A 26,779-nucleotide genomic window follows, 5' to 3' on the forward strand; every position below is an offset into this window, starting at 1 on the left:
TTCATGCATATTGGTGGTTGTTAATCTGGTATTCCTTCATACACTGTCCTTCCACAGTTCCCAGAAATAAGATTGTTGCAGTGAGAGGACATGCCCAAATCCTAGGCACTTTAACTGTAGGATTTAACATCACACAAATGTGTCAATACCTCAACCAGTCACAGGCAACGTCCTTGTTGAATCTGATAAACATGGTGAGCACCTAAGTGAGTTAAGCTGGCCTGCAGTTCTTTACTCTTTTGTAGTGTCAGATCACAAAGAAATGTGAGCTCCAGCAGCCACATTAGATTTTTTTTGTGAAGAGTAACTGACTAGTATACTGTAAGATTGATTAGCCTCTGACTAAACAGATTTTTGTGTTGTCTCGGTTAAAATAGAAAGCTTCCCTCACCTCTACAGCTGCAACTTCACCAAACTTATCTTCAATGTGTTTGGTGAAGAACCACAATTTTGTATTCACAAAGGATTCTGTAATAGTTGATGTTCATGACAAGTGGAACACAGATTGTTCTAATTATCTGCATTAAAGCTTTTACCATCTCCACTGAACAGCCACTCTGGCAGAGCTGCTGCTTGGATTAAATTTACCCATTTTACCACAGATCATGCCACTCAAATTGACACTCTTACTAAAGCAATAGCTACCTGAAATAGTATTTATTGTATGGAGTCCTAAGTTTTTACACACAATGAATGGGGTTTTCATGCCATAATGCTTAGACACAGTAAATACAGAAAAGAAATAGCTTCTCAGTAAGTATGTTTTAACTGATCCAATAAACTCATTAATTAAAAACCTTACAAATGACTTGACATGAAAGCTTCACAAATTATTGTTAATCATATTTAGAAGGAAAAACAATCATCTAGATAGAATAACTGGCAATGAACAATATCCTTGTGCATTGCCCATACAAATTCGAGAGAAAAAATTGTATCTAGCACACGGCAACCTTCTGTTCATCATAAATTCATCTTATGTATGCTTAAAGTTAAAAACTTCAATGTCCATTACAGTCACACAGCACTTTATTTACATTCTGTAAATTTCCATACCTAACAATTACTAAAGTGTATTCAGAAACAGTGACAGTTTCCTTGCTGGTAAATGGCATTTTTGCAGTTGTCTGCAGAAGTTAAACTCATTCGCCTGACAATATCTGCCTGATCATCACAATTCAGACGATACGTCTAGAGTATACAACTTCTTTCCAGAGCACACTTTTTGCCTGCTGCAATGCACACCAGTTTTATGTCCAAAACAACCAGTTTTGGTACAAATGAGCCCTTACTTTATATAGCTTGTGAAAAATGATTTTTAATTTTCTGTAGGAGTTCTTTCTTCACAGCATCTGGTACCAAAGCTGAAACAATGTAATAGACATCAAATAAAATACTTGGTACACTTTATAAATTCAACAGTTGCACATTAAAAACACTGATTTTCTTATCTGAAGAAAAAAGTGAAAGTTTCAATCCATTATACAATAAAGATTCAGAGTTTAAGTCTACATACTGGAAAACATAGTACCCTTTTTTAATCTGGTGCGCCACTTGTGATGAGAGGGTGTGTAAGTGCCTACACAGCACATGGTACAGAAGCGCTCCATAAAAGTAGTCTCACTTGTATCGGTATCTACCGTATTTTCTCGAAACTAAGCTGCACTATTTTCCAGTTTTTGTTATCCAAAAAACTGCCTGCGGCTTAGATTCAAGAGAAAAGTAAGTGGAGGTTCTGAAAAATGTTGGTATGTGCTGCCACAACTAACTTATGCCGTTGAATATATGTAGCGCTACACAGGAATGCTTTGAACTGCCAGGTTAGTCGAGCGTGCTAACGTGCTGCTTCCTGGACTCGGGTAGGTGCGCCAGCCGCGGATCGAATCCGCCCAGCAAATCAACAATGAGGTCCAGTGTACCTACCAGCCTGGATGTGGTTTTTAGGCAGTTTTCCCTCATCCCCTACGTGAATACCAGGCTGGTCCCCACGACTCTTCAGTTACATGGCTCGAAGACATCTGAACACTTTCACACTATTCCATGGATTACACTAGTCGCAGACAGTTGGGGTACATTAATTCTTTCCCGGGGGGTACGGGGTGGTGGCAGGAAGGGCATCCGGCCACCCCTTCAACTAACACTGCCACATCCGATTAACCCTGCAAATCCACGGAGGGGGGGGGGGGGGGGGGGGGAAGGGCATGCTTTGCAGGCACAAAGGTAAATACTGGCAACAAAACCTGTGAGTCAGCAAATAAATTTAAAAAAATGGTAGAAGACATGCTTTTTTTCTCTGCCCCGAGTTTTGACCACTGCATTTTCATACATTATCCAACAAAGTAAATAGAAACTCCGTATTGTTCATCTTCGAATGTAGCAGCATTAGAAATATTCGTAGCAACAAAAATAAATTTATTTACACAAAAGTACCAACAATGCACAAGGCTTTAGTATTGTTGAACGAGTTGATACGCTGAGGCTCATTAAGATTTCACATAGCGGCACCTACTGCTTCGTGAAATTTTGTGAAGTGCTTGTTGGTGTTCGTGAACCACAATGAGGCGCTTTCATTTTAGTGCCAATTCCAAGAGGGGAGTTATTTCTTTTGTGGAACAAAGTTCTAATCATGCTGCTGGTCTGTGATACGAGATTGATGACAGCAATGTCAGAGGATGGTGACTGCAGAGACACAAATTATTTGAATGTTCACGTAGCAGGAAAGCATTTAGTGTGCCAAAGTGTGGCCGATATCATGCACTAGAAGCGATTTTAAATGAATTTGTTAAGGAACAGAGTGAGAAATTCCTGCCTGTGAACGCCGAAATTTTAAAAATTAAGGCACATGAAACTGCTAGAGAGCAAAAAATTGAAAAATTTAAGGCTAGTCGCAGCTGGATTGATCTGTTTATGAAGTGCTATTTTTTTTTCACTTCGGAGGTGAACTTCAGTTGCACAGAAGCTGCCGAAAAGTTATGAAGAAAAACTTTTTGAATTTCAGTGCTCCATAATTAGGCGGTGCACAGAAAAGCAATACCTTCTTGGTCAGATAGGAAATGCTGACCAAACTCCCGTCAAATTATACGGTTGACGCCGAAGGAAAGAAAGATCAGGGGGGTGAAAAAACAGCAGATGTCCGTCATGCTTGCTTGCACAGCAGATGGAGATAAATTACCTCTATTCATAGTTTTCAAGCGAAAGGCTTTACTGAAATCGGAAATGTTTCCAAACAACTGTAGTTGTATGAGCAAATGAAACCGGGTGGTTTTAGGAGGACATGGTGCTGGAATGGATTAGGCGTGTGTGGAATTGTCGTCCTGGCGCAATGCTTGGTTTACGCAGTCTGTTGGTATTAGATTCGTACGCAGGCCACACAACACCTGCAGTAAAACGAAAATTAGAGGAAAGCAAAATGGACTTTGAAGTAATTCCAGGCAGGATGACATCAATTCTGCAACCAGTTGACATATGTTTGAATAAACCATTTAAGGACAAGCTTAAATACATGTACACAGACTGGCTTTCGAAAAGCGACAGACAACCAACACCAACAGAACGTGTAAAATGCTCAAGTCTGTCGCAAGTGTGGCAATGGATTTATGATGTATGGAAGTGTGTTCCAAATCAGACTGTGCAACAAGCATTTAAAAAATGTTCGATATCCAATGCACTAGATGGTATGGAGGATGATGAACTGTGTTAAGAAATGGGCAACAAAGAATCAAATGATAGAGATTCAGAATCGTGACTGATATTTTAAACATTTGGTATAAGATGTATGACAAACCTAATAAAATTTTGTTTTAAATTTCAGAGTTTAATTTCTAAGTTATTTTCATTCTTATTTGATAAGTGTTGCTAGTCTGCATTGCACAGGATGAAAAACCGTGGAGAGCTGCATCAAACCAGTCTACGAACTGAAGACAACAACACACACTGCATTTGAAATCATCACTAAAAATCCACTACGAAAATCCAACTTGCAAGATTGTTTGGGATATAGGCCTATGTCAATATGGCCAACTCTGCGCTCTGAATTTTTTCTTACATATAACAAGATATAGTTGCTAATAGGAACTTTTATGAATTGTGAATCACTTGCAGTATTCTCTTCACCATAAGAATAATACGAATGTAAACATTATGCCATGTATTCTTTCATGTTTACTGCTATCTCATTTAAATCATGTCTGCCTAATAAACTACGAAGCTAGAGTGAGACAACATCAAAGGCGGAAGAATGTACATATCATGTCATGTTTGTATTCCTATTATTCTTATGCTGATTAGTGATACAGTCAGAAATGAAGCACTAAAAATCTAAGATGACTAATTTCTGTGCAGAATGTAATGTACTGAAGAGGCGCCTGCAAAGACTTTCAAACGGAGAAAACCTTTCGCTCACTCTCATTCAGGATATCATCTATCATACACAGTCTGTCATTTGGTTCTTGTTGATCATTATCAAAGAAAGCAGCAGTGTAAGTAACAACTAATAGCAGTCTCTTGCCATTGTTTCACTAATGAGCCAATTCCTCTCTTTTTTTATTGTAAGTGGCGGTAGAGCGCACAAAAGCACGCCCTGCCGCGAGCAGTGACAGGTCTAAACACTCATCATTAGCATGTGACAATGCATGACAATACAATAATGCATTTTCAGCTTAGAGTGACGTAAACACCTATAACAAAGAGAACGGTACTTATCATATCAAAGAAAAAACAAGCAATCAATTTAAACCAGACGTAGCATGTAAAGAAGAAAGGGTACCTGTATAAATACGGATGGAGCACCTGACACATAGCTTTACCTGGTAAAGCTTAACTACTAAGGTTACGACTGAAACAAAACTACTGTACTTGTATCTTCACCCAGTCAACCTAAACTGTGTCTCACGTTACAATGGACCAACTTTGTTTCGATTTGGATGTGGGGTCAAACTTTTCTCTCCCCTTGAATTTCGAGTCTCAAATTGCAGGTGCGGCTTAGATTCAATATTTAGTCCGATATTTTTTCACGTGATTGAGCATGTGTTCCATCCTCATGTGGCAATTGTTTGCTGCTATCGTCTGATCTATGGAATCAGGAAATATTGGGTGTAGTGTGCCATTTGTGTAGGTTAGGTTTTCCTTGGGCAGGATCTCAAAAGGTAGGTCTGGTTGGTAAATTAATGTATACTTTGTGTTTAGGGTGGTAGCTCTGGTGATAGTGGCAGGTAACTGGAAAGTAGGTCCTGAGATGTCACAGGTCACTGTTTCTCCCACTGAAACAGTGTACTGGCATGACTTTGGGGGACTGAGTATTCATTTTGTGGGGTATACAGTGACTTGCACAGTCTGGCACTGCAGTTAACTTGACAATGGAGATCAGTACTTCCTCAAATCCCTCATTTTTAATGGCTTAATAGACACAGAAAACATCCTTTACAAAGAATAATCTTAAAGTCAAATGCCACAGTGGGCGTCATATACACAAATGCTCATTCATTTACTGTCACTCCGTTTTACAACACTGCACCACCACTTCTCCACAAACCACAAAATTTCCAAAACAAAGATATTACACCACATAGCACCACTGTTTTACTTATAGACTGAATTAGATATGCTAAAGTTCCACTGACATTGCAAATAAGAATTCATCTGAAAATTCTTTAACTTATTACCTAAACTGTTTCCTGCAAGCCTCTCATAAAAGCAACACCAACATAGATATAACCATAACAAAAACTCACATGTATCTCTAGTAACTAACTAGAAAACAAAAAAGAAAAAAATACTTCACAAAGTCACCTTGTGGTTGGCTGGATGCTTAGAGGGTCCAAACTATTAGGTTATCAGTCCCTTTGTCGTCTAACAAACAGTTCTATATGAGTGTGGATCAGAGACAGCGTACTGCGCAAAACCTAGGGGGGAAAATCCCAAGGGCAATCAATGTCAGCTAAGCTGAGGTAACAGACAAAAAGAAGAAAGGGAGACAGAGGAGGAAAGGGATCCAAGGTGCTTCACCTAGGGAGCAGCCAGAAGCCCCTGAAAGCAGAGGGCAATGAAGAAACATAAATACCCCAGCTCCCGCCACTTACTGGAGGCACTCTACTCTAAGACTGCCTTGGAAAGACTAACAAAATAGACAGGGCAAGAGAAGCACAGAGCACAGAGAGACAAAAGATGAACATGTCTAACAGATCACATGATGCAGAGGGGCAGAAAGGGGGGGGGGGGGGGGGGGGGAGGAGAAGAAGAAAAAGAAAAGAGCAAATAGGATGAGGACCAGGCTGAGTCATTGAGCCTAGGCAGCTGCAACACACTCTGGGCAGAGGAGGCAACAGAGTTCTACCAACCCCTCAATGAGCAGCCTTCCCTTAAAGAGAGTGGTAAAAGCCTGTTTCACAGATAAAAGTTAAACTAAGTCAGCCACTCGGGCATCAGTTCCTAACAGGTGTGCTAAGTCAGAGAGGTTAAGGGTCCGGCCACAGGGTGGCTAGGTTGGACAGTCCAGCAAAATGTAGATTACCGTCAAACAGGCACCAAAACAACTGTGAGGTGAGTCCTTACTACGGAGGAGCTGACCACGAGTCAGCCAATTATGGCTGATGCAGAGCCGGCAATGGGCAGTAGAATCCTTGCAAGAGGCCTGCATGAAGGACCTCCACAGTTTTCTAGTCTCCTTTATCATTATCACCCGCAGTTTGTTTTGTGAAATCAGAATGAGCCATTCCATATCTCAAGCACCTAAAACTTGATGACATAACACCCATCAGAGGTCTGTTTCCGAAATACTTTTCTCAAGAGCCAGTTTGGTCAGGCTATCAATGAATTCATTCCCCAGGATCCTGATATGGCCCAGGGTCCACACATAGGTCACCAAACGTCCACACTGTTCAATGGCATACAGGGAATCCTGCATAGCAACAACCAAGGAGTGGCAAGGGTAGCACTAGTCGAGGGCTTGCAAAGGGCCCACCAGTGCAGGAATGGATATACCAAGAGCACAAAAAAATGGCTACCAACTCCTCAATAAAAACAGTATAACAATCAGCAAGGAGTGCAGTTCAGTATGGCCTGCATGAATATAAGCAAAGCCTACATGATCAGCCAGCAGTAAGACACTTCTGAATGCCGGGATGCACCAAGGATGGAGAAAAATTGATGGCAGAGGGCCCCCTACTGAACCAAGCCTTTACCTTATGATAGATCAAGACGAAGATGTGGCTGAGGGATGCACCATGGAGGTGTACGGGAGTGAGTCCAGAGGAGAGTTGGAAGAGGAAACAACAGGCGTTCAGTGAGGATAGACCAGATGCGATTGCAATCATGATCCCTGATTGTGACCACCATTGCGGGAGATGGGTTAACGTGTTTCAAAAGAGGAGATGGTAGTTTGGATGCTTAAGAAGCTGTGAACATGGGTAGCATAAATGACAAGCTGTTGTTGGAACCTGATAGACATTGGATGGACACCAGCCTCCACAACTATGAGGTTCGGAGGGCTAATTTGAAAGGCTCCTGTCACAAGTCAAAACCCGCAAGGGCTCCACTATCTGCAATGCTCAGGACGATGCCAAACCGTATGCTAGACTCCCATAATCACTACAGGATTTTATCAGGACTTTGTACAATTGCAGAGTGATAGTGCAATCTGCACCCCCAGCTGATGTCACTCAGGCAGCGAAGTGTATTAAGGTGCACCAAGCACCTTTATTCAGGACACAGGGTACTTTTCCGGCTCACCATTATGTAAAATTCAACACCTATTTCTTTCAGGCACTGTTTATATAATGCTTATGTCTTACAGATTTTTTGTTGATATCAGGTAATGCAGCACACTTTATAAACAAGTAAGTATTTTGAATATTTTTGAACCTGCTTAGGACTATTAAAAAAAATTACAAAGAAATGTATGCATTTTTTCCCCAAAATGTTCCCTTAAATCGAGGTACCATTTAATCCAATGTAATACATTTGAAGGAGACCAAATTTTTACCAGATATGCATGACATGATAGCTGATGTACTAGACCTACTTAATTACAAGGATAAAAGATATAACATATTACATTTAAATTTTTGTAATTTTTCTTAGTAAAAATGTTATTTTTTCTAGAGTGTAGTTGATTCTGCAATAAAGCTTATGTCTACTACATAAGTAAGGACTATTGCAGAGTACAGAAAAAAATTAGAGCAATGCTTTATGAATTTTAGGAAATATTTGTACCTGGATTCTGAAAAATACAACTTGTGGGAAATTGCGAATGAAGATATGAGTCCAATTAAACTGTGCCTCAGATCATTCCTGATGCATAGTCTTCATTCTGCATCATTTCTTCATCTTCAAGCTTTCTCTTGGAATTCCTTTTAACACTTCTTGCTTCTTTGGTAACTTGGAGAGTGAATCTTTCAGCTTCATGCACCCATTGTCTGTCATGCAAACAAATGATCTTCCATATTAGAGCCACATTTTATGCCTAAATTCCTTCCAACCTTCCTATCACTCCATCATTGAAACATATCACTGCATCTAGTACACCAACTTTTAATGTATTTAGTCCTACAAAAATATTCTTGGCTAATCTTTCCCATATGAATTGGTTAAATAAATGTAACGTGAAAGAGGGCCTCCCGTCAGGTAGACCGGTCAAACTTTCATTTGTGTTCCAAGTGCCCCCATGAAGACACTAAGCAAAACAGGGTCACTCAGGTCTCTAAAAATTGGTTTTATTTCATTCCTAACAGGCTCAGGAAGAGAGTGCTTATGATGGTATATTTGACCACTTTATTTTGCTTTTTGGTAACCACACCAAGAATCTGCTCCTTTAGGGCAAAGTCTGAACAGGGTGGTCATTTGTGGACAATGTATGAAAGTAGTTGGCCCACACAGCTTTTCTCATTGCTGCGACATTATTCAGAGGTGCAGTTCGTCTAATGGCCAGTCCATATGAAGAAGGTCTATTTTATTTTCTGCCAATATGCCTCGGTCAGACATATTTTCCATCAGATAGAAACTTTCATTTCTCTTCTTAGCTTCCTCACTAGCACCCCATCCCCTCTTGCCCATGTCCACAACACTGCAGTTTCCTTACCAACGCATCACCATAAACATTGAACTCATTAATTTTATTGAAAGCTTTAGAGTCTCTATCGACCTGGTACTTCATATATCTAACGTTATTAACAGGCACCATACCTCCACTGTAACCATCATAATTCTTAGAACACTGATGTTCAATATGTTCTTCAGTGTTTTCACGGCAGGTGTGGCAGTACTTAGATAAGCACTCAACATCAACAACTTTTCCATTCTCCAGAGAAGTAGCACTTACAACACCACCCAAGGAACGATGTTCTCAACACTGCCGTGTCCCGTCACGTGCAATACAAATGCCCCTGGTTCCACTAATGTTCACAGTTTCTTCTACTGCACGTTTCACAGATGCTTTAGACACAACCGTCAAGGCATCTAAAAGTATTTGTATGTACTTGTTGAACCTACTGGGAGGAGGAGGAGGAAGAAGGTCCATCAAAACACAAAACATTTAAGAAGCCATTTTTCCTTTTCCTATTGCACACATTGCATACACTAAGTTCAAATTCACATCATATGAATTTGTACAATGTTCAAAGTCATTTTCAAGGTAGATTTATCGCAGGATCTACACAGAACAACTAATTTTGACACTAAACCCTTCCTGCTACTTTGTTATTATTTCCAAACAGCCTACACCAATTCATTTATCAAAGAAGATAAGATGCCCACATCAACAACAGCAAATCCACTACAGTGTCATTGTTAACACAAAAATCTGAATCACCAGGAGGCGTGCCATGTGGGAGTTTCTTCCCTGAAGAACTGATACATAGGTTACTTTCAACAGTGTGGCTTGCTCTGTTTGTGAACTGGTTACCACAGAATTTCCTTTTATTGAATTTCTTGATGCGTGGCATAGTTCATATTTATTGCAAACTGAAGGATATGTACTTCCACAAATATATGTAGCACTTGGTCAACAAACATTCAGTAACACGTGAACAAACTGCTTCAGCAAAACAAGAGTAAATACTAGCAAAGATAATCTTTTGCAGACAATAGAAACTTGCACTGTTACCAACATATATGATATACTGAAGTTAAAATCGTCTGGGTTGTTAGGTCGCGTCATGTTTCTTCTAAAATGTTCGATATTTTGACCCCTCTGCTGGGATCTTCCTCAGGATTTTTTGGTGTCCACTACTGCTAGAACACTTTCATTAGTTGGTAGGTGAGGTAAAGGTTTGGTTGTGAGTGAATGGTACGACATTGACAGATGTGCCCGACGCCGAGTCTTGGTGGCGGAAAATTAAAAACCACAGCGCATTGCAGTTGATGTTCAGCGAAACCCACACTACAAGAGGAATATTGGAGGCAAAAATCTTCAGCATACAAGGAGGGTGATACTGAGGATCCCACATCTGCTGCTAGACCACTGAAGGCTACTAGAAAGAGAGGGAAACTCAGTACAGAGCTCTGTGGGACCCCATTCTGTCTCTCTGTCTGTCTGTGTGTGTGTGTGTGTGTGTGTGTGTGTGTGTGTGTGTGTGTGTGTGTGTGTGTGTGTGTGTGTGTGTTTGGAGGGGAGGGGAGGGGAGGGGAGGGGAGGGGAGATGACTGTGGGAAGGACCAACTTGAACCCAGAAAATATCATGTGACGGGAAGTTCTGGATGAAAATTGGGAGTGGACGCCAGAGCCCAACTCACGTCAGGTAGCAAGGATGTGATGTCGCCATGTGGTGTTAGTTCAGTTAGGTCATGTTCTGTAGATCATTTTCACAATTATTTTATCGATATGATGTGGAACAAGTCACATTACAACACACACACACACACACACACACACACACACACACACACACACACACACACACACAACAACACACACACACACACACACACACACACACACACAATGCTTATATTAATATTACTGAAATTTTTAGTTCTACACATGCAACTACGTTCAGAGGGACTTTTTTTACCAGTTCTGAAACAGAAACTTGTCCATGGAATAGGAGCTATCCAAAAGAAATGATTTTCAGCTAGATTTAAAACTTGATCTGCTACCTGCCAGACACTTTATGTTGTTGGGCAAATGATGAAAGATTTTTGTTGCTGAATAATGTACCCCTTTTTGAGCAACTGACAGCTTCCATAACAGATAAGAAAGGTCATTTTTCCCACTAGTGTTGTACATATGTACATCACTGTTCTTCGCAAACTGAGATGGATTATTTGTAATGAATTTCATTAGCGAATATATGTATTCTGATGGTGCAGTTAAAATACCTAACTCATTGAAAAGGTGCGTACCTGATGTCCTCAAGTGAACACCACTAATTATTCTCACTGCTCTCTTTTGTGCAATCAATACTTTATGTCTAAGTGGTGAGTTACCACAAAACTATTGCATAAGATATTATTGAGTGGAAATATGCAAAGTACATTAGGAGGCTGATCTGTTTATTATCAAGAGTAGTGATTATACGAAGAGCGAAAGAAGCTGAACTTGATTGTTTGAGAAGCTCATATGCTTCTTCCAGTTCAAGTTGTCATCAATGTGAACACTCAAACATTTGGAGAAACCTACCCTGTTAACTGAGCCCTGTTCATAGGCTACATCAATTGTCAGTATGACTATTTGGTGTACAGAACTGGATATAGTGAGTTTTTTAAAAATTAAGGGAGAGTCGATTTTCTGAGAACCACTTAATTCTTTGAAAGATATCCTTAACAATATCTTCATCTGCTTTTTCCGGAATGGGATTCACTGCGCCTGCTATACGGACAGAGTCATAGCTCCCGTACAAGATAAGTAATTTTAGTAGTAATAAACTGTTTCTAACTTTTTAAACTAATTTATTACATTAATTATAGTGCTCTTCAAGCGTACCATTAAAAGTTTTTGTCTTACTCACGTATTTTCACAGTAATCAAGCAAAGTTCGTTTTGTTTACATATCGCGGCCAGGCCGAACTTTTGAGCTTTCAGATTAAACTTCATACCGCAATTTTAAGTGCATTTACTGATAGTTTAGTGTGCCAAATACGTTTGCTGCCTTTTATATCTGTAGAGTATCGTCATCTCTTAAGTAATTTCCAGTAAGAAACTTCTGAACCATTGTTTACATTGTCGCGAGTAGGCCTAATTTTTTGTACACGTATTTTCATTGTTTTCCGATAACTTAATTGTCTTTCGGTCACTAAAATCGATTTGTACCATGAGTGTAAAGTGCCTGATGTGCCGTAGAATCATTAGCTCCGGGGTCTGGTGTGATGGATGTAGTAACTTTTTTCATTGGGGAGATTGTAGTGGCGTGGGAATTGGGAAAATGAGCGAGACTCATCAGTGGTTCTGTAGGCTATGCAGTAGAGATAGAAAGATTGTGGAACAGGAGGGGAAAATTGCTGCCCTTCAGGCTGAGTTAGATGAGGCTAGACGAGAACTATGCAGGTTAAGGGGGGAGAAGGGTAAACAGGGGTGGGAAGTGGCAACAGGCATAAGGAACAGGCCAAGAAATTCTTCTGACAGCTTTGTTATTAATGTACAAAATAGGTTTGACCTGTTGCCTCAGTCGGAAACTGATGATCCTCTCACAGAAGTAGATGTAGACAGGGCTCAACAAGCTTTCAGCAGCAAATTGAATAAAAAGGTAGGAAAGTGTGCAAAGAGAAAGAAAGTCTTGTTGCTAGGTAGGTGAGATGACTGGATGTCAGGTGAATAAGCCTTTTACACATCCAAGAAGACAGCTATAAGGTGTTGACATTGGGCAAAAGCTGTTCTACTGGCAGAAGCTAGGTAAACCACATTATCACTAATGGAACAGCCTCAGCAAAAACCATCCACTGATAGAGATAGCAGACCCCAAGGCTCAAGGAACCAGCATAACCGCCAATTCACTGAGTGTTCCAGCAACTTGCAGAGAATGTTGGCGAGTAATTTGGTGATAACTGTCCATCTCAGTTTCAATACAGGTACAATGATGCTTTCTTACGGGGACAGTGATGGTGTCTCACCACAGATGGGAACTCGCCCTTGCTCCAGATGCAGTTAAAGATGGCAAGGATATGATGCTGACAATCCACCGGTAGGTAGATGTGAGCTTGCCCTGGTGCAGTATCGCAGCAGTGGTGAGGAAAATAAATTCCCACTCACTGAATGGAGCAGTATATGGTTCGAGGTGGCATGTAATAAAAAAAATGCTTTCACATTAACCAGTGTTTTAGACAAAAGGAAGCTTGATAATTCTCAGACACTGAGGCTTCAGCATAACGCAGAGCAAAATGTTCAACGTGGGCATCTGGGTCAGTGTAGGCAGTACCACAGGTAATAACAGGTACACCTGCAGGTATGTGGTGTCCACTGAGACATCTGATCTTAACCCAAACCTGTGAAAGAGAGGTATGTGGTCTGATGGCTGAAACATACAATTCCCAGCATTCTTGCTTGTCCTTTTATCAGGTGGTGGAACAGGGCACAGAGCCATGAGGTGCTCCATTGATGGGTGCCACTTAAGCCACCCACAATCTTGAATGGCCCCTGCGATTTCTGAAGACCACCATGGTACTGTCATCTGTCTGAATGGGCACGAGGAACATGGGATCACTAAATCAGCTGCTGAAAGAATGGTTGTGGTTGTATTCTGGACTGCTTCACTAATACACTTATGTGGCAGGGAGGCAAGGCCAACAGCAGAGGCAAAAGCATTCCCGTCAGCACCGCTGAAAGTACATCTGGGTAGGTGTCCAGGGGAGTCGTGCTGAGGAAGGGACAGGAAGATCGGGAAATGGTTGCCACCACACAGGTCATCGTGGACTCGTCAGTGGATGGACGGAGAAGACAAGGGCTGCAGGTGGAAAGGTCAATGTCCAAGAATGTTCTGTCCGCGACACTGAAGTGTGTGGGGGCACCAGTATTCAAGAGGCAAACTTCAAGTTGAGCCAGTAAATTTTTTACGTCTTTATCACAGGAGTGACCTTGGTCCCACCCTGCAAAGGGGTACAGTCACTGGAATCACCCAAGATGAGGACAGATGGGGAGAGCTGAGAAACCAATGCAAACTGTATGTTGTGAGCACTTCATCACTGTGGGAGGGAGGCAAACACTGCAGATGGTAATATCCTGAAATGCCCTTGCTTGAACAGCCACAGGTATATTAAAAAGCAGAATTTCGTTATATAGGGTGTTTAGAATATATGTGCACACACTGCCTGGCACCCTATCACAGGCAGCACAATTCTTACAATATCTATGGTATTCACAAAGGGTTGGGATCTGCATTGCTGAAAACCAAGTCTCCTAAGGGCAATGTAGAAGGCAGGTGATGTGCTTGAAAGTTTTCATAGCTCAGCCAGCTACAATTCCACTGGAGAATAATGTTGTACAGTGAGGCCATGAAGAGACCAATAGGGCAGGTTATGCCTTAAGGTCGTCTGCCACTAGTTGAGTTATGGCGCAATATACATACATTCCAGGTTCTATTGTGTGGTGCGAACCAGGACCTCAGGGACTGAAGGGACACCCACCTTACCCACAGGAGTGGAACAGGTGTGATCTGGTGGCATCGGGCCCCACTGGAATGTCCTCCTCTGAGGATTTTTTCCCTTATCTTTCTTCTCCTTAGAGGATTTCTATGATTGCGAGGGCTTCTCCGGATCAGTTTCAGATCAAGGGGATGATTGCGACCACCCCTTCCTGGCGAGAGAAGCCAGAGGAAGATAATTTGTCTTCTGCAGGGAGGTGAGGACCATTGCCCCTGGTGGCTGAGAAGCCACTGATCCGTAAGTAGGTGTGGGGAGCGCCAACCATCACAGTGGCAGGCATGGGTGAGTGACCCTGGGTGTCCACCGCAGGATATTCAACAGGCAGGAGTACAGCCACCAAAATGGGACGTCACCATAGCTGTAGTGTACAGCATTATTTGACATTCTGGGCGCAACTGCTCGAACTACTACTTGGCCTCTTGATGTCCAAATTTGTCCAGAGGTTTTTATTTTTATACTTTCTTTTTCCTCTGGAAAACAAGACAATCTGGTGAGCAAAGAGGATGGTACTTTTAACAGTTGACACAGATGGGGAGGTGCACAGGGAGCGATTTCATGCAGTGCTTGTCCACAATCTCTTCAGATTGGGCTAGTGTTGCAATGAGAAGACATGTGACCAAATTTTGAGCACTTTAAGCACTGTATGGAAGGCGGGACACATGGTTTCACATTGCATTAGTACCATCGCCTTGACCTTTACAGGCAATGAATCACCCTCAAAGGCCAAGATGAAGGCACCGGTAGCAACCCTTTTGTCCTTTGGCTCCCTACGTACACAACGTAGCAACCCTTTTGTCCTTTGGCTCCCTACGTACACAACGGCCAAAGTGTACACCCCATCATTCAAAGCTAGCATGTAGCTCATCAGAATGTAAGAGCAGGTCTCTGTGGAAAATGATGCCCTGAACTAAATTTAGACTATTATGGGGAGTGACACTAACCGGTATGTCACCCAGCTTGTTACAAGTTAGCAGTGTCCGTGATGGGCAGGGGATGCTGTTTTGATCAGAATTTATTCACTTTTCATTTTAGAGATGGCTGCCACTTCCTCTAATCTGTCTTCTAAGTTCTCCACAAAGAAGAAGTGCTTTGTGGCCAACAAGGAATCACTAACAGTCCACGTACGAAACAAATACTGCATGGAGTACTGCTCTGGCTACCACTCGGCCCTACATTCCTCCCATGGTGCAGCCAGGGAAGAGAACATTAATCGGTTGCATCTCTGCACTGAAAGTGGATTGTTCTTTCACAGAGACCAGCAGGAGATAACTTTACCCACTTCAGTTGTAGCTGACCCACCACAGTGCCACCCACTCTGAATGGGGGCTCTCCCCACGAGTGCTAGCCAGCACCAGCAACAGCTGCCTGTCCAGTAATCCCCAGTCACAATGAAGCACATACTAATTGAGAAGTTGGTTGGTTTAAAAAAAGGGGGCGGGGGGGACCAAACTGCAAGGTTATAGGTCCTTCGTTCCCGGTAAAATAATTACACAAGGGAAACAAGAAAAGAAAGGAGACATACAGCACAACAACAGGAGAACAGTAGAAAGGAAGAACCAGAAAAACGACAGGACAACCAACACTACTTTGGACAAAACAGTAAAAGAAAACCACAGAGAGAAGTAAGAAACAGGTAGAAGGAGTAAAAACAAGAGAGCAGATGACCGTGGCTGGCCGAACATGAGAATAAGAAGGAAAAGCCAGCCACTCTGCAACACATTATACCACCCACCCTAAAAGCATTATAGTGCAGTACACAAAGGACATGCACTAAAACTTATACAGAATGATAAAACTCACTGTCACATATTAAATGTAAAACTAAATTAGCTGATGGGGTGGTGTCAGCTAAAATTAATGGCAACGAGTCCGGTAACTGAATAGTCCGTCGCAGGGCAGCCGAAGGACAGCTCACCAAGATATGAGCCACTGTCAGCAGGCGCCACATCAACACTGAGGTGGGTTGTCACGGCGCAGGAGGTAGCCACGTGCAAGCATGGCCAATGCAGAGTCGCCAGAGAACCTGAGTCCCTGCAAGAGGCTCGCATGGAGGGCTGCCACACATTCGTAATCTCCTCAGTGGTACGCAGTTTGTTGTGCGTGCTGAGGTTATGCCATTTCGCCTCCCAAATCCAAAAAGCCTTGCAATGTAGTACTAAATACAGATCCGTTGCAGAGAAGCTGATTTCCATAAGCGGTTTCCATGTAGCCTGTTTGGCCAGCCTGCCGGCAAGTCCATTGCCCGGGATTCTGACGTGACCTGGGGTCTGGACAGACACCACTGAACGACTGGACCGTTACAAGGCATAGATGGACTCCTCGATGGTCACTACCAAAGGATGGTGAGGGTAGCACTGGTCGATAGCTTGTAGACTGCTCAAGGAGTCAGTACACAGACGAAACGCCTCCCCAGGGCATGAACATATAAGCCCAAGAGCACAAGATATAGCCACCAGCTCGACCGTGAAAACAGTGCACCCACCGGGCAAGCAATGCTGTTCAATATGTCCTCCATGGACAAACACGAAGCCAACGTGATCATCAGCCATCGAGCTGTTGGTGTAAACCACTTCGTGGCCTCTGTACATGTCAAGAATCGACAGGAAGTGGCAGTGGAGAGCTGTGGAGTTAAGTGAGTCCTTAGGGCCATGTGGAAGGTCCAAGCAAAGCTGCGGCTTAGGTGTACACTATGGAGATTTACGTGAATCACCCTCAAGTATAGGCGGTAAAGGCAGGGACTCCAGTTCTGAAAGAAGGGATCGGACATGAACTGCAACTGGAAGCCCTGACCATCGCCGCTGATGTGGGAGATGAACAGCTGTGGGTGAAAAAAGGAGAGTGTGATGCGGATGTGCAGTAGAACTATGAACATGTGCAACGTAACATGCCAGCAGTTGTGCATGCCTAACCTGCAATGGAGGGACTCCAGCCCCCAAAAGGATGCTGGTTGCTGGACTCATCCTAAAAGCTCTTGTCGCTAGGCGAACGCCACAGTGATGCACTTGGTCCAGGAAACGTTAGTTGAGGGCACTGTCAAACCATAAACCACACTCCCATAGTCAGGGCGAGATTGAACTAGAGTTCTGTAGAGCCCCAGCAGCATAGAGCTATCTGCACCCAAGTTGGTGTTGCTCAGGCAGTGGAGAGTACTGAGGTGCTGCCAGCACTTCCACTTGACTACGATCCAACCTAACTGCCAACACACCATACAATCCAGCAACTTACATAGACCGTTGGTGAGGCTGATGGGTCAATAGCTATCCACATAAATTGTGATTTTACCGGGTTAGAGCAACAGAAAGATGGTGCTCTCCCGCCATTGCAATGGAAAGACGCGTCGCACCTGATCTGGTTAAAGAACATGAGGCAATGTCGCTTGTAGTCAGATGAGAGATGTTTAATCATCTGACTGTGGATCCGATCTGGCCCAGGAGCCATGTTGGGGCAACTTGCAAGGGCACTGAAAAGCTCCCACTCTGTAAATGGGGCGTTATATGATTCACTGTGTCATGCAGTAAACTTTCCCTTCCATCCACCATTTGAGAGTGCGAAAGGTTGGGGGGGGGGGGGGGGGGGGGGTAATTCTCCGACGCAGAGGCTCGAGCATAGTGCTCAGCCAAGTGCTCGGCAATCGCATTTGCATCGGTAGATAACAAGCCATTTATGTTAACACCGGGAACACCTGTTAGGATCTGGTACCCAAAAATATGTTTGATCTTTGCCCAGACTTGGGAAGGTGACATATGGCACCCAATGGTCGAGACATATCTCTCCCAACACTCCTGCTTCTGTTTGATAAATTGGTGAACACAGGCAAGGAGCCATTTAAAAGTTATGAGATGCACCAGGGAAGGGTTCTGCTTATGCCGCTGTAGAGTTTGCCGATGCTCCTTAATTGCTTCAGCGACTTCCGGCGACCGAGGGACTGCCTTTCGCCGGGGGCACCCTAAAGAGTAAACAATTGTGTTTTCTGCCACAGAAACGATTGTTGTAATCACCTGCTCAACCATCACATTGATGTTACCATGTGGGGAAGATTCAACGGTGACTAATTGAGAGGCAGAGGGAGAAAAGGGTAGTGGAAGTGGAAGTATGCAGCATGGAAAGGAAGTAATGCTGCAAAGGCTGGGGCCCCGTAGAAGCCAAGCATGTACTCACAAAAGAGTTTAAAGCCCCCTGGAGGGCACCTCGTGGTCTTAAGACACATGATTGTGATGAAACAACTGTAGGAATTTCCTGCTTCGAATTCCTGGTTTTACCTTTCTTTTTATTATTTCCTACAACCACTTCCCTTCCTATTCAAAAGGAGCAGGTGGTAATTCAGGCAGTGCCTCAGGTAACTCTGAAATGGATGACTTCTTGCCACATGCAGTTCTGTGCTTTGGATCAGATGCTTTAGTTTGACATTCACTCGAGATACCAGCACCAGCTGAGGAAGCACAGACTTTGGATTAAGACTCAAAGTTTATTTTATTGTTCATTGGAATGTAGACAAACTGTCTTATGTTTTCTATTTACTTTTATATTTGACAGTTCTTATTAAGTCATACTTTCCCACCTGTGTGAAATAAATCAGTTAAACCAAATATCCATCACTCACTGCACCAGTGTCATTGAATAACAGACCATTACTACACTGGTAAGGTCCTTGATAACACGAAATGAACGTTTTAGTTTTTCCTTCCACCATAAAAGGGTTAGATAATATTACTCACTGCCCAACATCATACTTAGGAAATTTCCTTTTTTCGTTGTGGTATTTGGCTTCCTTCCTGCTGTCCTAGGGCCTTTGTATGATGTCTGTTATAAAAGCATCTGAGCTTTGGCCAGAAAAAAAATTGTTTACCTGTAGCATTTGACACCTTTATCACCCTTGTGTTTCCTTGAGGCTCCACATACTTCTCCCAGCAGTGCCACCATTGTTGGACAAATGCCAAAAATGCCTCTTGGAAATGAGTTTAGCTCAGCTGTTGTTGCTGCCCTATTGTCCCTTTATCTGAAATCGCGTTCCTTCCAATGGCGTCCTGAGTTTGCCGAACAACTAGAGAGAAACATACCAGTACAACTATGTTTGCTTAAAGAGCAGCCAATGTCAGAGTTAAATTGTGCTTGTCTTGTGAACTGCTGACAAACTGGGTCAACAGCCTAGGCTCTGTGTCATTCTTCCACATTTACTCCACTACATTTTATGGTGTGCACTTTGCAACATAATCCATTTGCAGATTTTCCAGGACAATGTGTAACCTCAAAATCAAATTTGCTCAGCCATAAAGTCCAGCCAGCGAGTCAAACAACTGGTTCAATCTTTCTGTCCAAGAAACTATTTCAATGCAGCATGATCCACTACAACGTTAAAACGTCATCCATACAGATAACTATGGAAATAAGTGATACTCAAAATTAGTATGAGCACTGAATTTTTAGTACCTATTCTCCATCTTTCTAAGCTGTTAAGAAGTGTAAACTGCTGTGTGTTCTTTTCTGTATATCTCGTGACTCAAATCACAGCCTAGAGTACACTTGAGTCACACGACACTACAAAATATTTTAATAGGGGAAAGTACAAGGGGGCTGGTGGCCAGTGATTCTTTCAATCACTCAAATGCTGTTTCTCAATCTGGAGTCCAGTGAAACTTTACTCCCCTCTTTAAAAAATGTGTAAGTGTTCTAGCTACCTCCAATTTTTGGAATGTACCTACTACACAAACCGACAATCCCACAATATGACTAATTCCTTTAAGGCTTGTACAGCCGTGGGTCAGTTCACATACTGTCTTGGCTGATAACATGCCCTAAATAGGGGATATCCTGTAATATGGAGATGAGTGTCAACTGTGTCCCATATAACCACTTAAAGAACTCTCAGACAAACCTTGTGCTTCTGGATGTCCTTTGAGAAATTAGTCGAGATTCGTGCTCCTGTAAAAAAAATGATGCGGGAAGCATACAACCACTACCACCGTTTTCTTGCTGAAAACCCAAGGAAATTATGGTCTTACGTAAAATCGGTAAGTGGGTCAAAGGCTTCCATCCAGTCACTCACTGATCAGTCTGGCTTGGCAACAGAAGACAGCAAAACGAAATCCGAAATTTTAAATTTAGCGTTTCAGAAATCTTTCACGCAGGAGGATCATACAAACATGCCACCATTTGAGTCACATACAGATTCCCATATGGAGGACACAGTGATAGACATCCCTGGGGTTGTGAAGCAGCTGAATGGGTTGAAAATAAATAAATCACCCGGTCCTGATGGGATTCCAATTCCTTTTTTTACAGAGAATACTCTACTACATTGGATCCTTACTTAGCCCACATTCATCTCAAATCTCTTGCCCAATGTAAAGTCCCGAGCAACTGGAAAAAAGTGCAGGTGACGCCTGTATATAAGAAAGATAGAAGGATGGATTCTCAAAATTACAGACCAATATCCTTAACATCAGTTTGTTGCAGGATTCTCGAACATATTCTCAGTTCGAATATAATGACTTTCCGAAGTTGCTGTCCATGCATCAGCACGGTTTTAGAAAGCATTGCTCCTGTGAAATGCAACTCACCCTTTTTTTTCACATGATATCTTGCGAACCATGTATGAAGGGTATCAGACTTTCAGAAAGTGACTCGGTGCCCCACTGCCGGCTCCTAACTAAGGTACGAGCATATGGGATTGGTTCCCAAATATGTGAGTGGCTCAAAGACTTCTTAAATAATAAAACCCAGTATGTTGTCCCCGATGGTGAGTATTCATCGGAGGTGAGGGTATCATCTGGAGTGCCCCAGGGAAGTGTGGTAGGTCCACTGTTTTCTATCTACATAAATGATCTTTTAGATGGGGTGGATAGCAATGTGCGGCTGTTTGCTGATCTGTGGTGTAAGGGAAGGTGTCGTCGTTGAGTGAATGTAGGAGGATACAACATGACTTGGACAGGATTTGTGATTGGTGTAAAGAATTGCAGTTAACTCTAAATATAGATAAATGTAAATTAATGCAGAGGAATAGGAAAAAGAATCCTGTAATGTCTGAATACTCCATTAGTAGTGTAGCGCTTGACAAAGTCACGTCGATTAAATATCTGGGCGTAACATTGCAGAGCAATATGAAGTGGGACAAGCATGTAACGGCAGTTGTGGGGAAGGCGGATAGCCGTCTTTGGTCTATTGGTAGAATTTTAGGAAGATGAGGTTCATCTGTAAAGGAGACTGCTTATAAAGCACTAATACAATCTATTCTTGAGTACTGCTCAAGTGTCTGGGATCCCTATCCAGTCGGATTGAGGGAGGACATAGAAGCGATTCAGAGGCGGGCTGCCAGATTTGTTACTGGTAGGTTTGATCCTCACGGAAATGCTTCAGGAACTTTGGTGGAAGTCTCTGGAGGAAAGGATGTGTTCTTTCTGTGAATCGCTAATGAGGAAATTTAGAGAACCAGCATTTGAGGCTGACTGCAGTACAATTTTACTGCCGCCAACTTATATTTCACAGAAAGACCACAAAGATAAGAGAGATTAGGGCTCGTACAGAGGCATATAGGCATTCATTTTTCCCTCGTTCTGTTTGGGAGTGAAACAGGGAGAGAAGATGCTAGTTGTGGTACGAGGTACCCTCCGTCACGCACTATATGGTGGACTGCGGAGTATGTATGTACATGTAGATGATATTGTCCAGATAGACCATGAATAGTTTCAGTTTATGATGCAGTAGCACCCAATCTAAACATTTCCAGCAGGAGAGTCACCCGTGTAGTTCTCACATTGAATGGTATCTAACGATACTGGTAATGATCAGATGGAATAATGTTTTAGGACCGTGCTCTGATGTTATTTCTAAGTGGTACCCACTTTGTACATCTATGGTGGTAAAGTAACGGTATTGCCCCAGATTGGCTAAGGTATCTAGTGTTCGGCATGGATCAAGCTACAGCTCGCTGGTTTACATATCTACACAGTGATTAAAAAACACTGTTTACAAACTGACATGGCACATCAGACATACAACAACGCTCAGTTATCACACAGGAATCAGGTGTTACAACCGCCACAAGTGGGCCCTTTGGTCACGAGAGGACATGGCTGTACAAACACAGAGTGCACAGAAACTGTCGCCATTCACATTGTGAAAGCATTGGGAGTAACAAGGCTAGCTACATGTACCATGAAATGGCTGACATGCATTTGATTTAAAGTGTGGCCAACTGCAACAGACAAGAAGTTGTGGGATTGTATCCTGCAAAATATCCTGATATAAATGTGCCATACCACACATTCGCCATCCTGTATCACCAACTGTGTGAAACCGGCTTGTTTCATTAGCACAAGTAGGATTCTGAACAGCATTAACAGGTGCGGTGGAAAAAAGTGTTCTCTAAAGGGTGGAGCATATACCATCTATAAGTAAATGAGGGTTATCCCACACCACTGAGATCCCACAACCATCTGCTTGGTGCACTGTACACAACGAAGGACTGCATCCATTTCACTTCCAATGCACCCAGCCATTGCAACTGGAGGACTACAACAAGAGCATGGGATTTGCACCACACTTCTGGAGGAATCCGATGGCGACCAAAGCTTCAAAACAAGTGCTCTCTTCACCGATGAGGCTGGATTCTCACTCGAGGGTGTGATGAATGTTCACAACCTGCATATGTGGGCGGTGTGAACCCACGTGCCTCACAATGCAAATTTACTCTTGAAGTGTGGGCTGGCACCATTGGAGACTGTTTGTTTAATTGGCCCATACATTCTCCCCGACCAACCTGATTGTCACACATACTACTTATTCCTGAAAGCGGTTCTGCTGTACATGCTGAATGACGTCCCCATGCCTATTCATCAATGCATTCAATCTCAGCATGACAGGGCCCCCACACATTCGAGCAGTCAAGTGAGGACATATTTTGAACACCATAAACATAACAACATATCGAGGAACTAGCAGTCATAGTAAAATTTAAGTTCTCAGGAAGCTATCCTACAACAGATAATTACTGGCCATAGACCTCATTATCACTGCCATCCCACCAATACAGGAAGCAAACATCCAGCATCGGTAGGTGGAATTGACCTTAAGTTTCTGTCCCCTTTTTGAAGTCAAACGTAATTCATACAATGTAATGATTACAGGACCTTCACCAAGTCTTAATATGCAAAACCTCACTTAATTTCAGATTTTCTTAGTGAGCGGCAGACATAAGATCTATGGAACTACATCTCAGGCTGACAATATTAATTCAGAGTAGTAGTAGAAGACCAGGCTGACACTGTACAAATGTCATAATCTTAAAACATCAGATACTATAAACTTACCCAATACAACTGACTTTAGGGCCCAAAAATGCTCTAGACTAATCTTTGACTTTGTTAAACATAAAGAATAAACCATTAAAAACAAATTTCGGAAGATCGGACCAAGAACGACATTTTTTAGATTTAATTTTTGCATAAAAATCACACACTTATTTAGGATGTGGAGAACCTCTGCAAACGATTCAAGAAGAAGCAACTTTTATGTTCAATCGTGTATAATAAATTATTTGTTCAGCTAAAATTTAATATGTTGTTCTGATTCAAACACAAATAAACTCCTCCGGGTATACTACTTGAACCTTACCTCTGCCCTTCGGAGTCACTTCAGAAATTAACTGTTCAGCTGTAATATTCTGCACACCACGTTCCTTAACTATCTGTCTACAATGCATCAGGATCTGGTCTCGCCATCCACTTTCAATCAGTCGTGTTCGTAAAAGTTCCTTAAACCTGTAAAACAAGCAGTTGGTGAATTGACTGAAACAATCATCCCACTGTTTTTCTGCTAATCCACCAAATTTGTTAACATCGAGTATAGATTTAAGTGTCAGGAAGTCGTTTCTGAAAGTATTTTTATGGAGTGTAGCCATGTATGGAAGTGAAACATGGACGATAAATAGTTTGGACAAGAAGCGAATAGAGGCTTTCGAAATGTGGTGCTACAAAAGAATACTGAAGATTAGATGGGTAGATCACATAACTAATAAGGAGTTATTGAAGAGAATTGGTGAGAAGAGGAGCTTGTGGCACAACTTGACAAGAAGAAGGGACCGGTTGGTAGGACATGTTCTGAGGCATCAAGAGATCACAAATTTAGCATTGGAGGGCAGCGAGGAGTGTAAAAATCGCAGCGGTAGACCACGAGATGAATAACTAAGCAGATTCACAACGATGTACGTTGCAGTAAGTACTGGGAGATGGAGAAGCTTGCACAGGATAGAGTAGCATGGAGAGCTGCATCAAACCAGTCTCAGGACTGAAGACCACAACCACAACCAAATGAGAACCTTCACTCTTCACAACTTCACCTCTCTTTTTCTCCAGACATAATAAACTTCTGTTGATATCCAGGTTCATGAAGCATTGTTATCAGCGTTCTCCACGGAGACGATCCTACTTTCACGTCTAAACCTTCAGTTCACACTTCACAGTCTCTTGCATCCACCACCTACGCTCACTATTCCTTAATCCTTTTGACACAAACCAAACCGCCAAAGATGTTACACTGGTTCAAACAGATGGAGTTTGAACCAGTTATCTTTGCATCGAGCATTCGGCTTGCAATTTCACAAGCAACGAAAACTTCCACATGCGTCTCATCGGCATACCCTGCAGAGACAAACAAAAAAGACCGATTGACACAAAACGCGAACGGAACGGACTATCACGTAACGTCACCGTTAAATGGCGCATTGTTCACACTAGACGAAAGATCAACACGACGTCAGTTCTCTTAGCCCGGCATCGAACGGAGAAAGTCAGGTGCCACAAAAAGTCTGAGTATAGTAACGGAATTGAGGAATGAACAACGATAAAATTTATTAATAACCAAATAAAACTTACAGTGAGTAGTATTTACCAGTTTTGTTCGGTAAATTTATTTGGCAGTTAAAAATATTTACTTACAAACACATCAAACAATATTTATAAAGGAATACAAGGAGATTATTTTACTTATCCATTACGTGTTTTTTCTTATGCAGGCAATAACGTCATAAACGGCTTTATTTTTCTTCCTCAACATAGCTGATTATTTCACTCAATAAAAGGATTCTTTTTATGGAAACTGCTTCTTCGGTTTACGTTCTTATCCTATTTATACACACTACAAACATCAGCTCTATTCTGTTATTGTAAAACTCAAATCTTTTTCGCTTTCAAATACCTCGTTATGGAAGTATACTCAATGAAAAAATGTCCAAGTATTCATGCAAAATTTTCAATTTGTTGTGAAAACAAAGCAAACTAACAAAACAGAGATTGAGAAGAAGCAATAACGCGAAACCCACTGCTGTAACAAGAGTGACCACGGTGAAAATAGGTTAACCTTTTACGTTAATAGGCCAAAGCACAGACTCCGCCCCCCCCCCCCCTCCAACAGCATCAAAATTTTATCCCCGAGAATCGCTTGACGTTAGAGTGACTTGACGCCTCATCCCTAATTCCCTGTGTGAATGCCGTTGTGGAATGTTTCGATGTGACGTGACGTTTAGTTCTGTCAAGTGTGATATGGTCTTAAGTGTTTCCCCCTTGCGATCGGATTTTCTACTGGCACAGTTTTCGACACGGACTCAGCTAAACTAGCTCGTTTGGGCGTAAATGTAGATGTGTAGGTTTCTGCTTATAGGAACTTTAGCGAAGAGAAATCGGCCTCCCAAATTTTTGCTATGGAACAGACGTCTCATATAAATCATTTGTTGGCGTCAAACGCACCAATGAACGAGTTATCGGTAGGCAAGGAAGTGACATTTGAAAATCACTGTCAAATGAGTAAATCTAATTCTGAACTCCATGTGAGCTGTGATTCTTTATCTATACAGAAGTCAGATATACATACATGTGATATTTGTCAACTTGTATTAAGTTACAAGTAACACAGAAGAACCTCATAGCTGGGGGCGCTCTTCTGCCCTTATTGCATGTTTACTGCCGTCCTAAAACTCACAATTTCTAAGTTTTTATGTGGAATGATAGCTGTCAATTATGATATCATGAACAAATTTCTAAAAATAGAGACCTTATTTCAACTGCTTTGCTTTGCTTTTATTTTTAGTCAAGGTTCCGAGAGGTCATCAGTGCTGTAAATACAAGGTGATTTCAGGATAAAATATTAATTATAACTATGATGGTAACATTCGTTTTTTATTAAAGGTCTACTGGGAAACCCTGAAAGTTTCTGTACAGCTGTCT

The 26,779-nt window shown here is 42.2% G+C and overlaps 1 protein-coding gene across 1 annotated transcript; it reads right to left on the reverse strand.

The window, feature by feature from the left end:
* Positions 1-758: 758 nt before the first annotated feature.
* On the reverse strand, positions 759-25,158 carry LOC126335444 (transcription and mRNA export factor ENY2-like). Its single transcript, XM_049998733.1, has 3 exons — positions 24,898-25,158; positions 24,174-24,319; positions 759-1,364 (listed from the first exon to the last, which is right to left on the reverse strand). Exons 1-3 carry the CDS (start codon positions 24,951-24,953, stop codon positions 1,294-1,296), a joined length of 273 nt encoding a protein of 90 aa, XP_049854690.1. The 5' UTR covers positions 24,954-25,158; the 3' UTR covers positions 759-1,293.
* Between the last annotated feature and the right edge of the window lie 1,621 nt (positions 25,159-26,779).

Source organism: Schistocerca gregaria, chromosome 2, assembly GCF_023897955.1.
Source record: "Schistocerca gregaria isolate iqSchGreg1 chromosome 2, iqSchGreg1.2, whole genome shotgun sequence".
Lineage (NCBI taxonomy): Eukaryota > Metazoa > Arthropoda > Insecta > Orthoptera > Acrididae > Schistocerca > Schistocerca gregaria.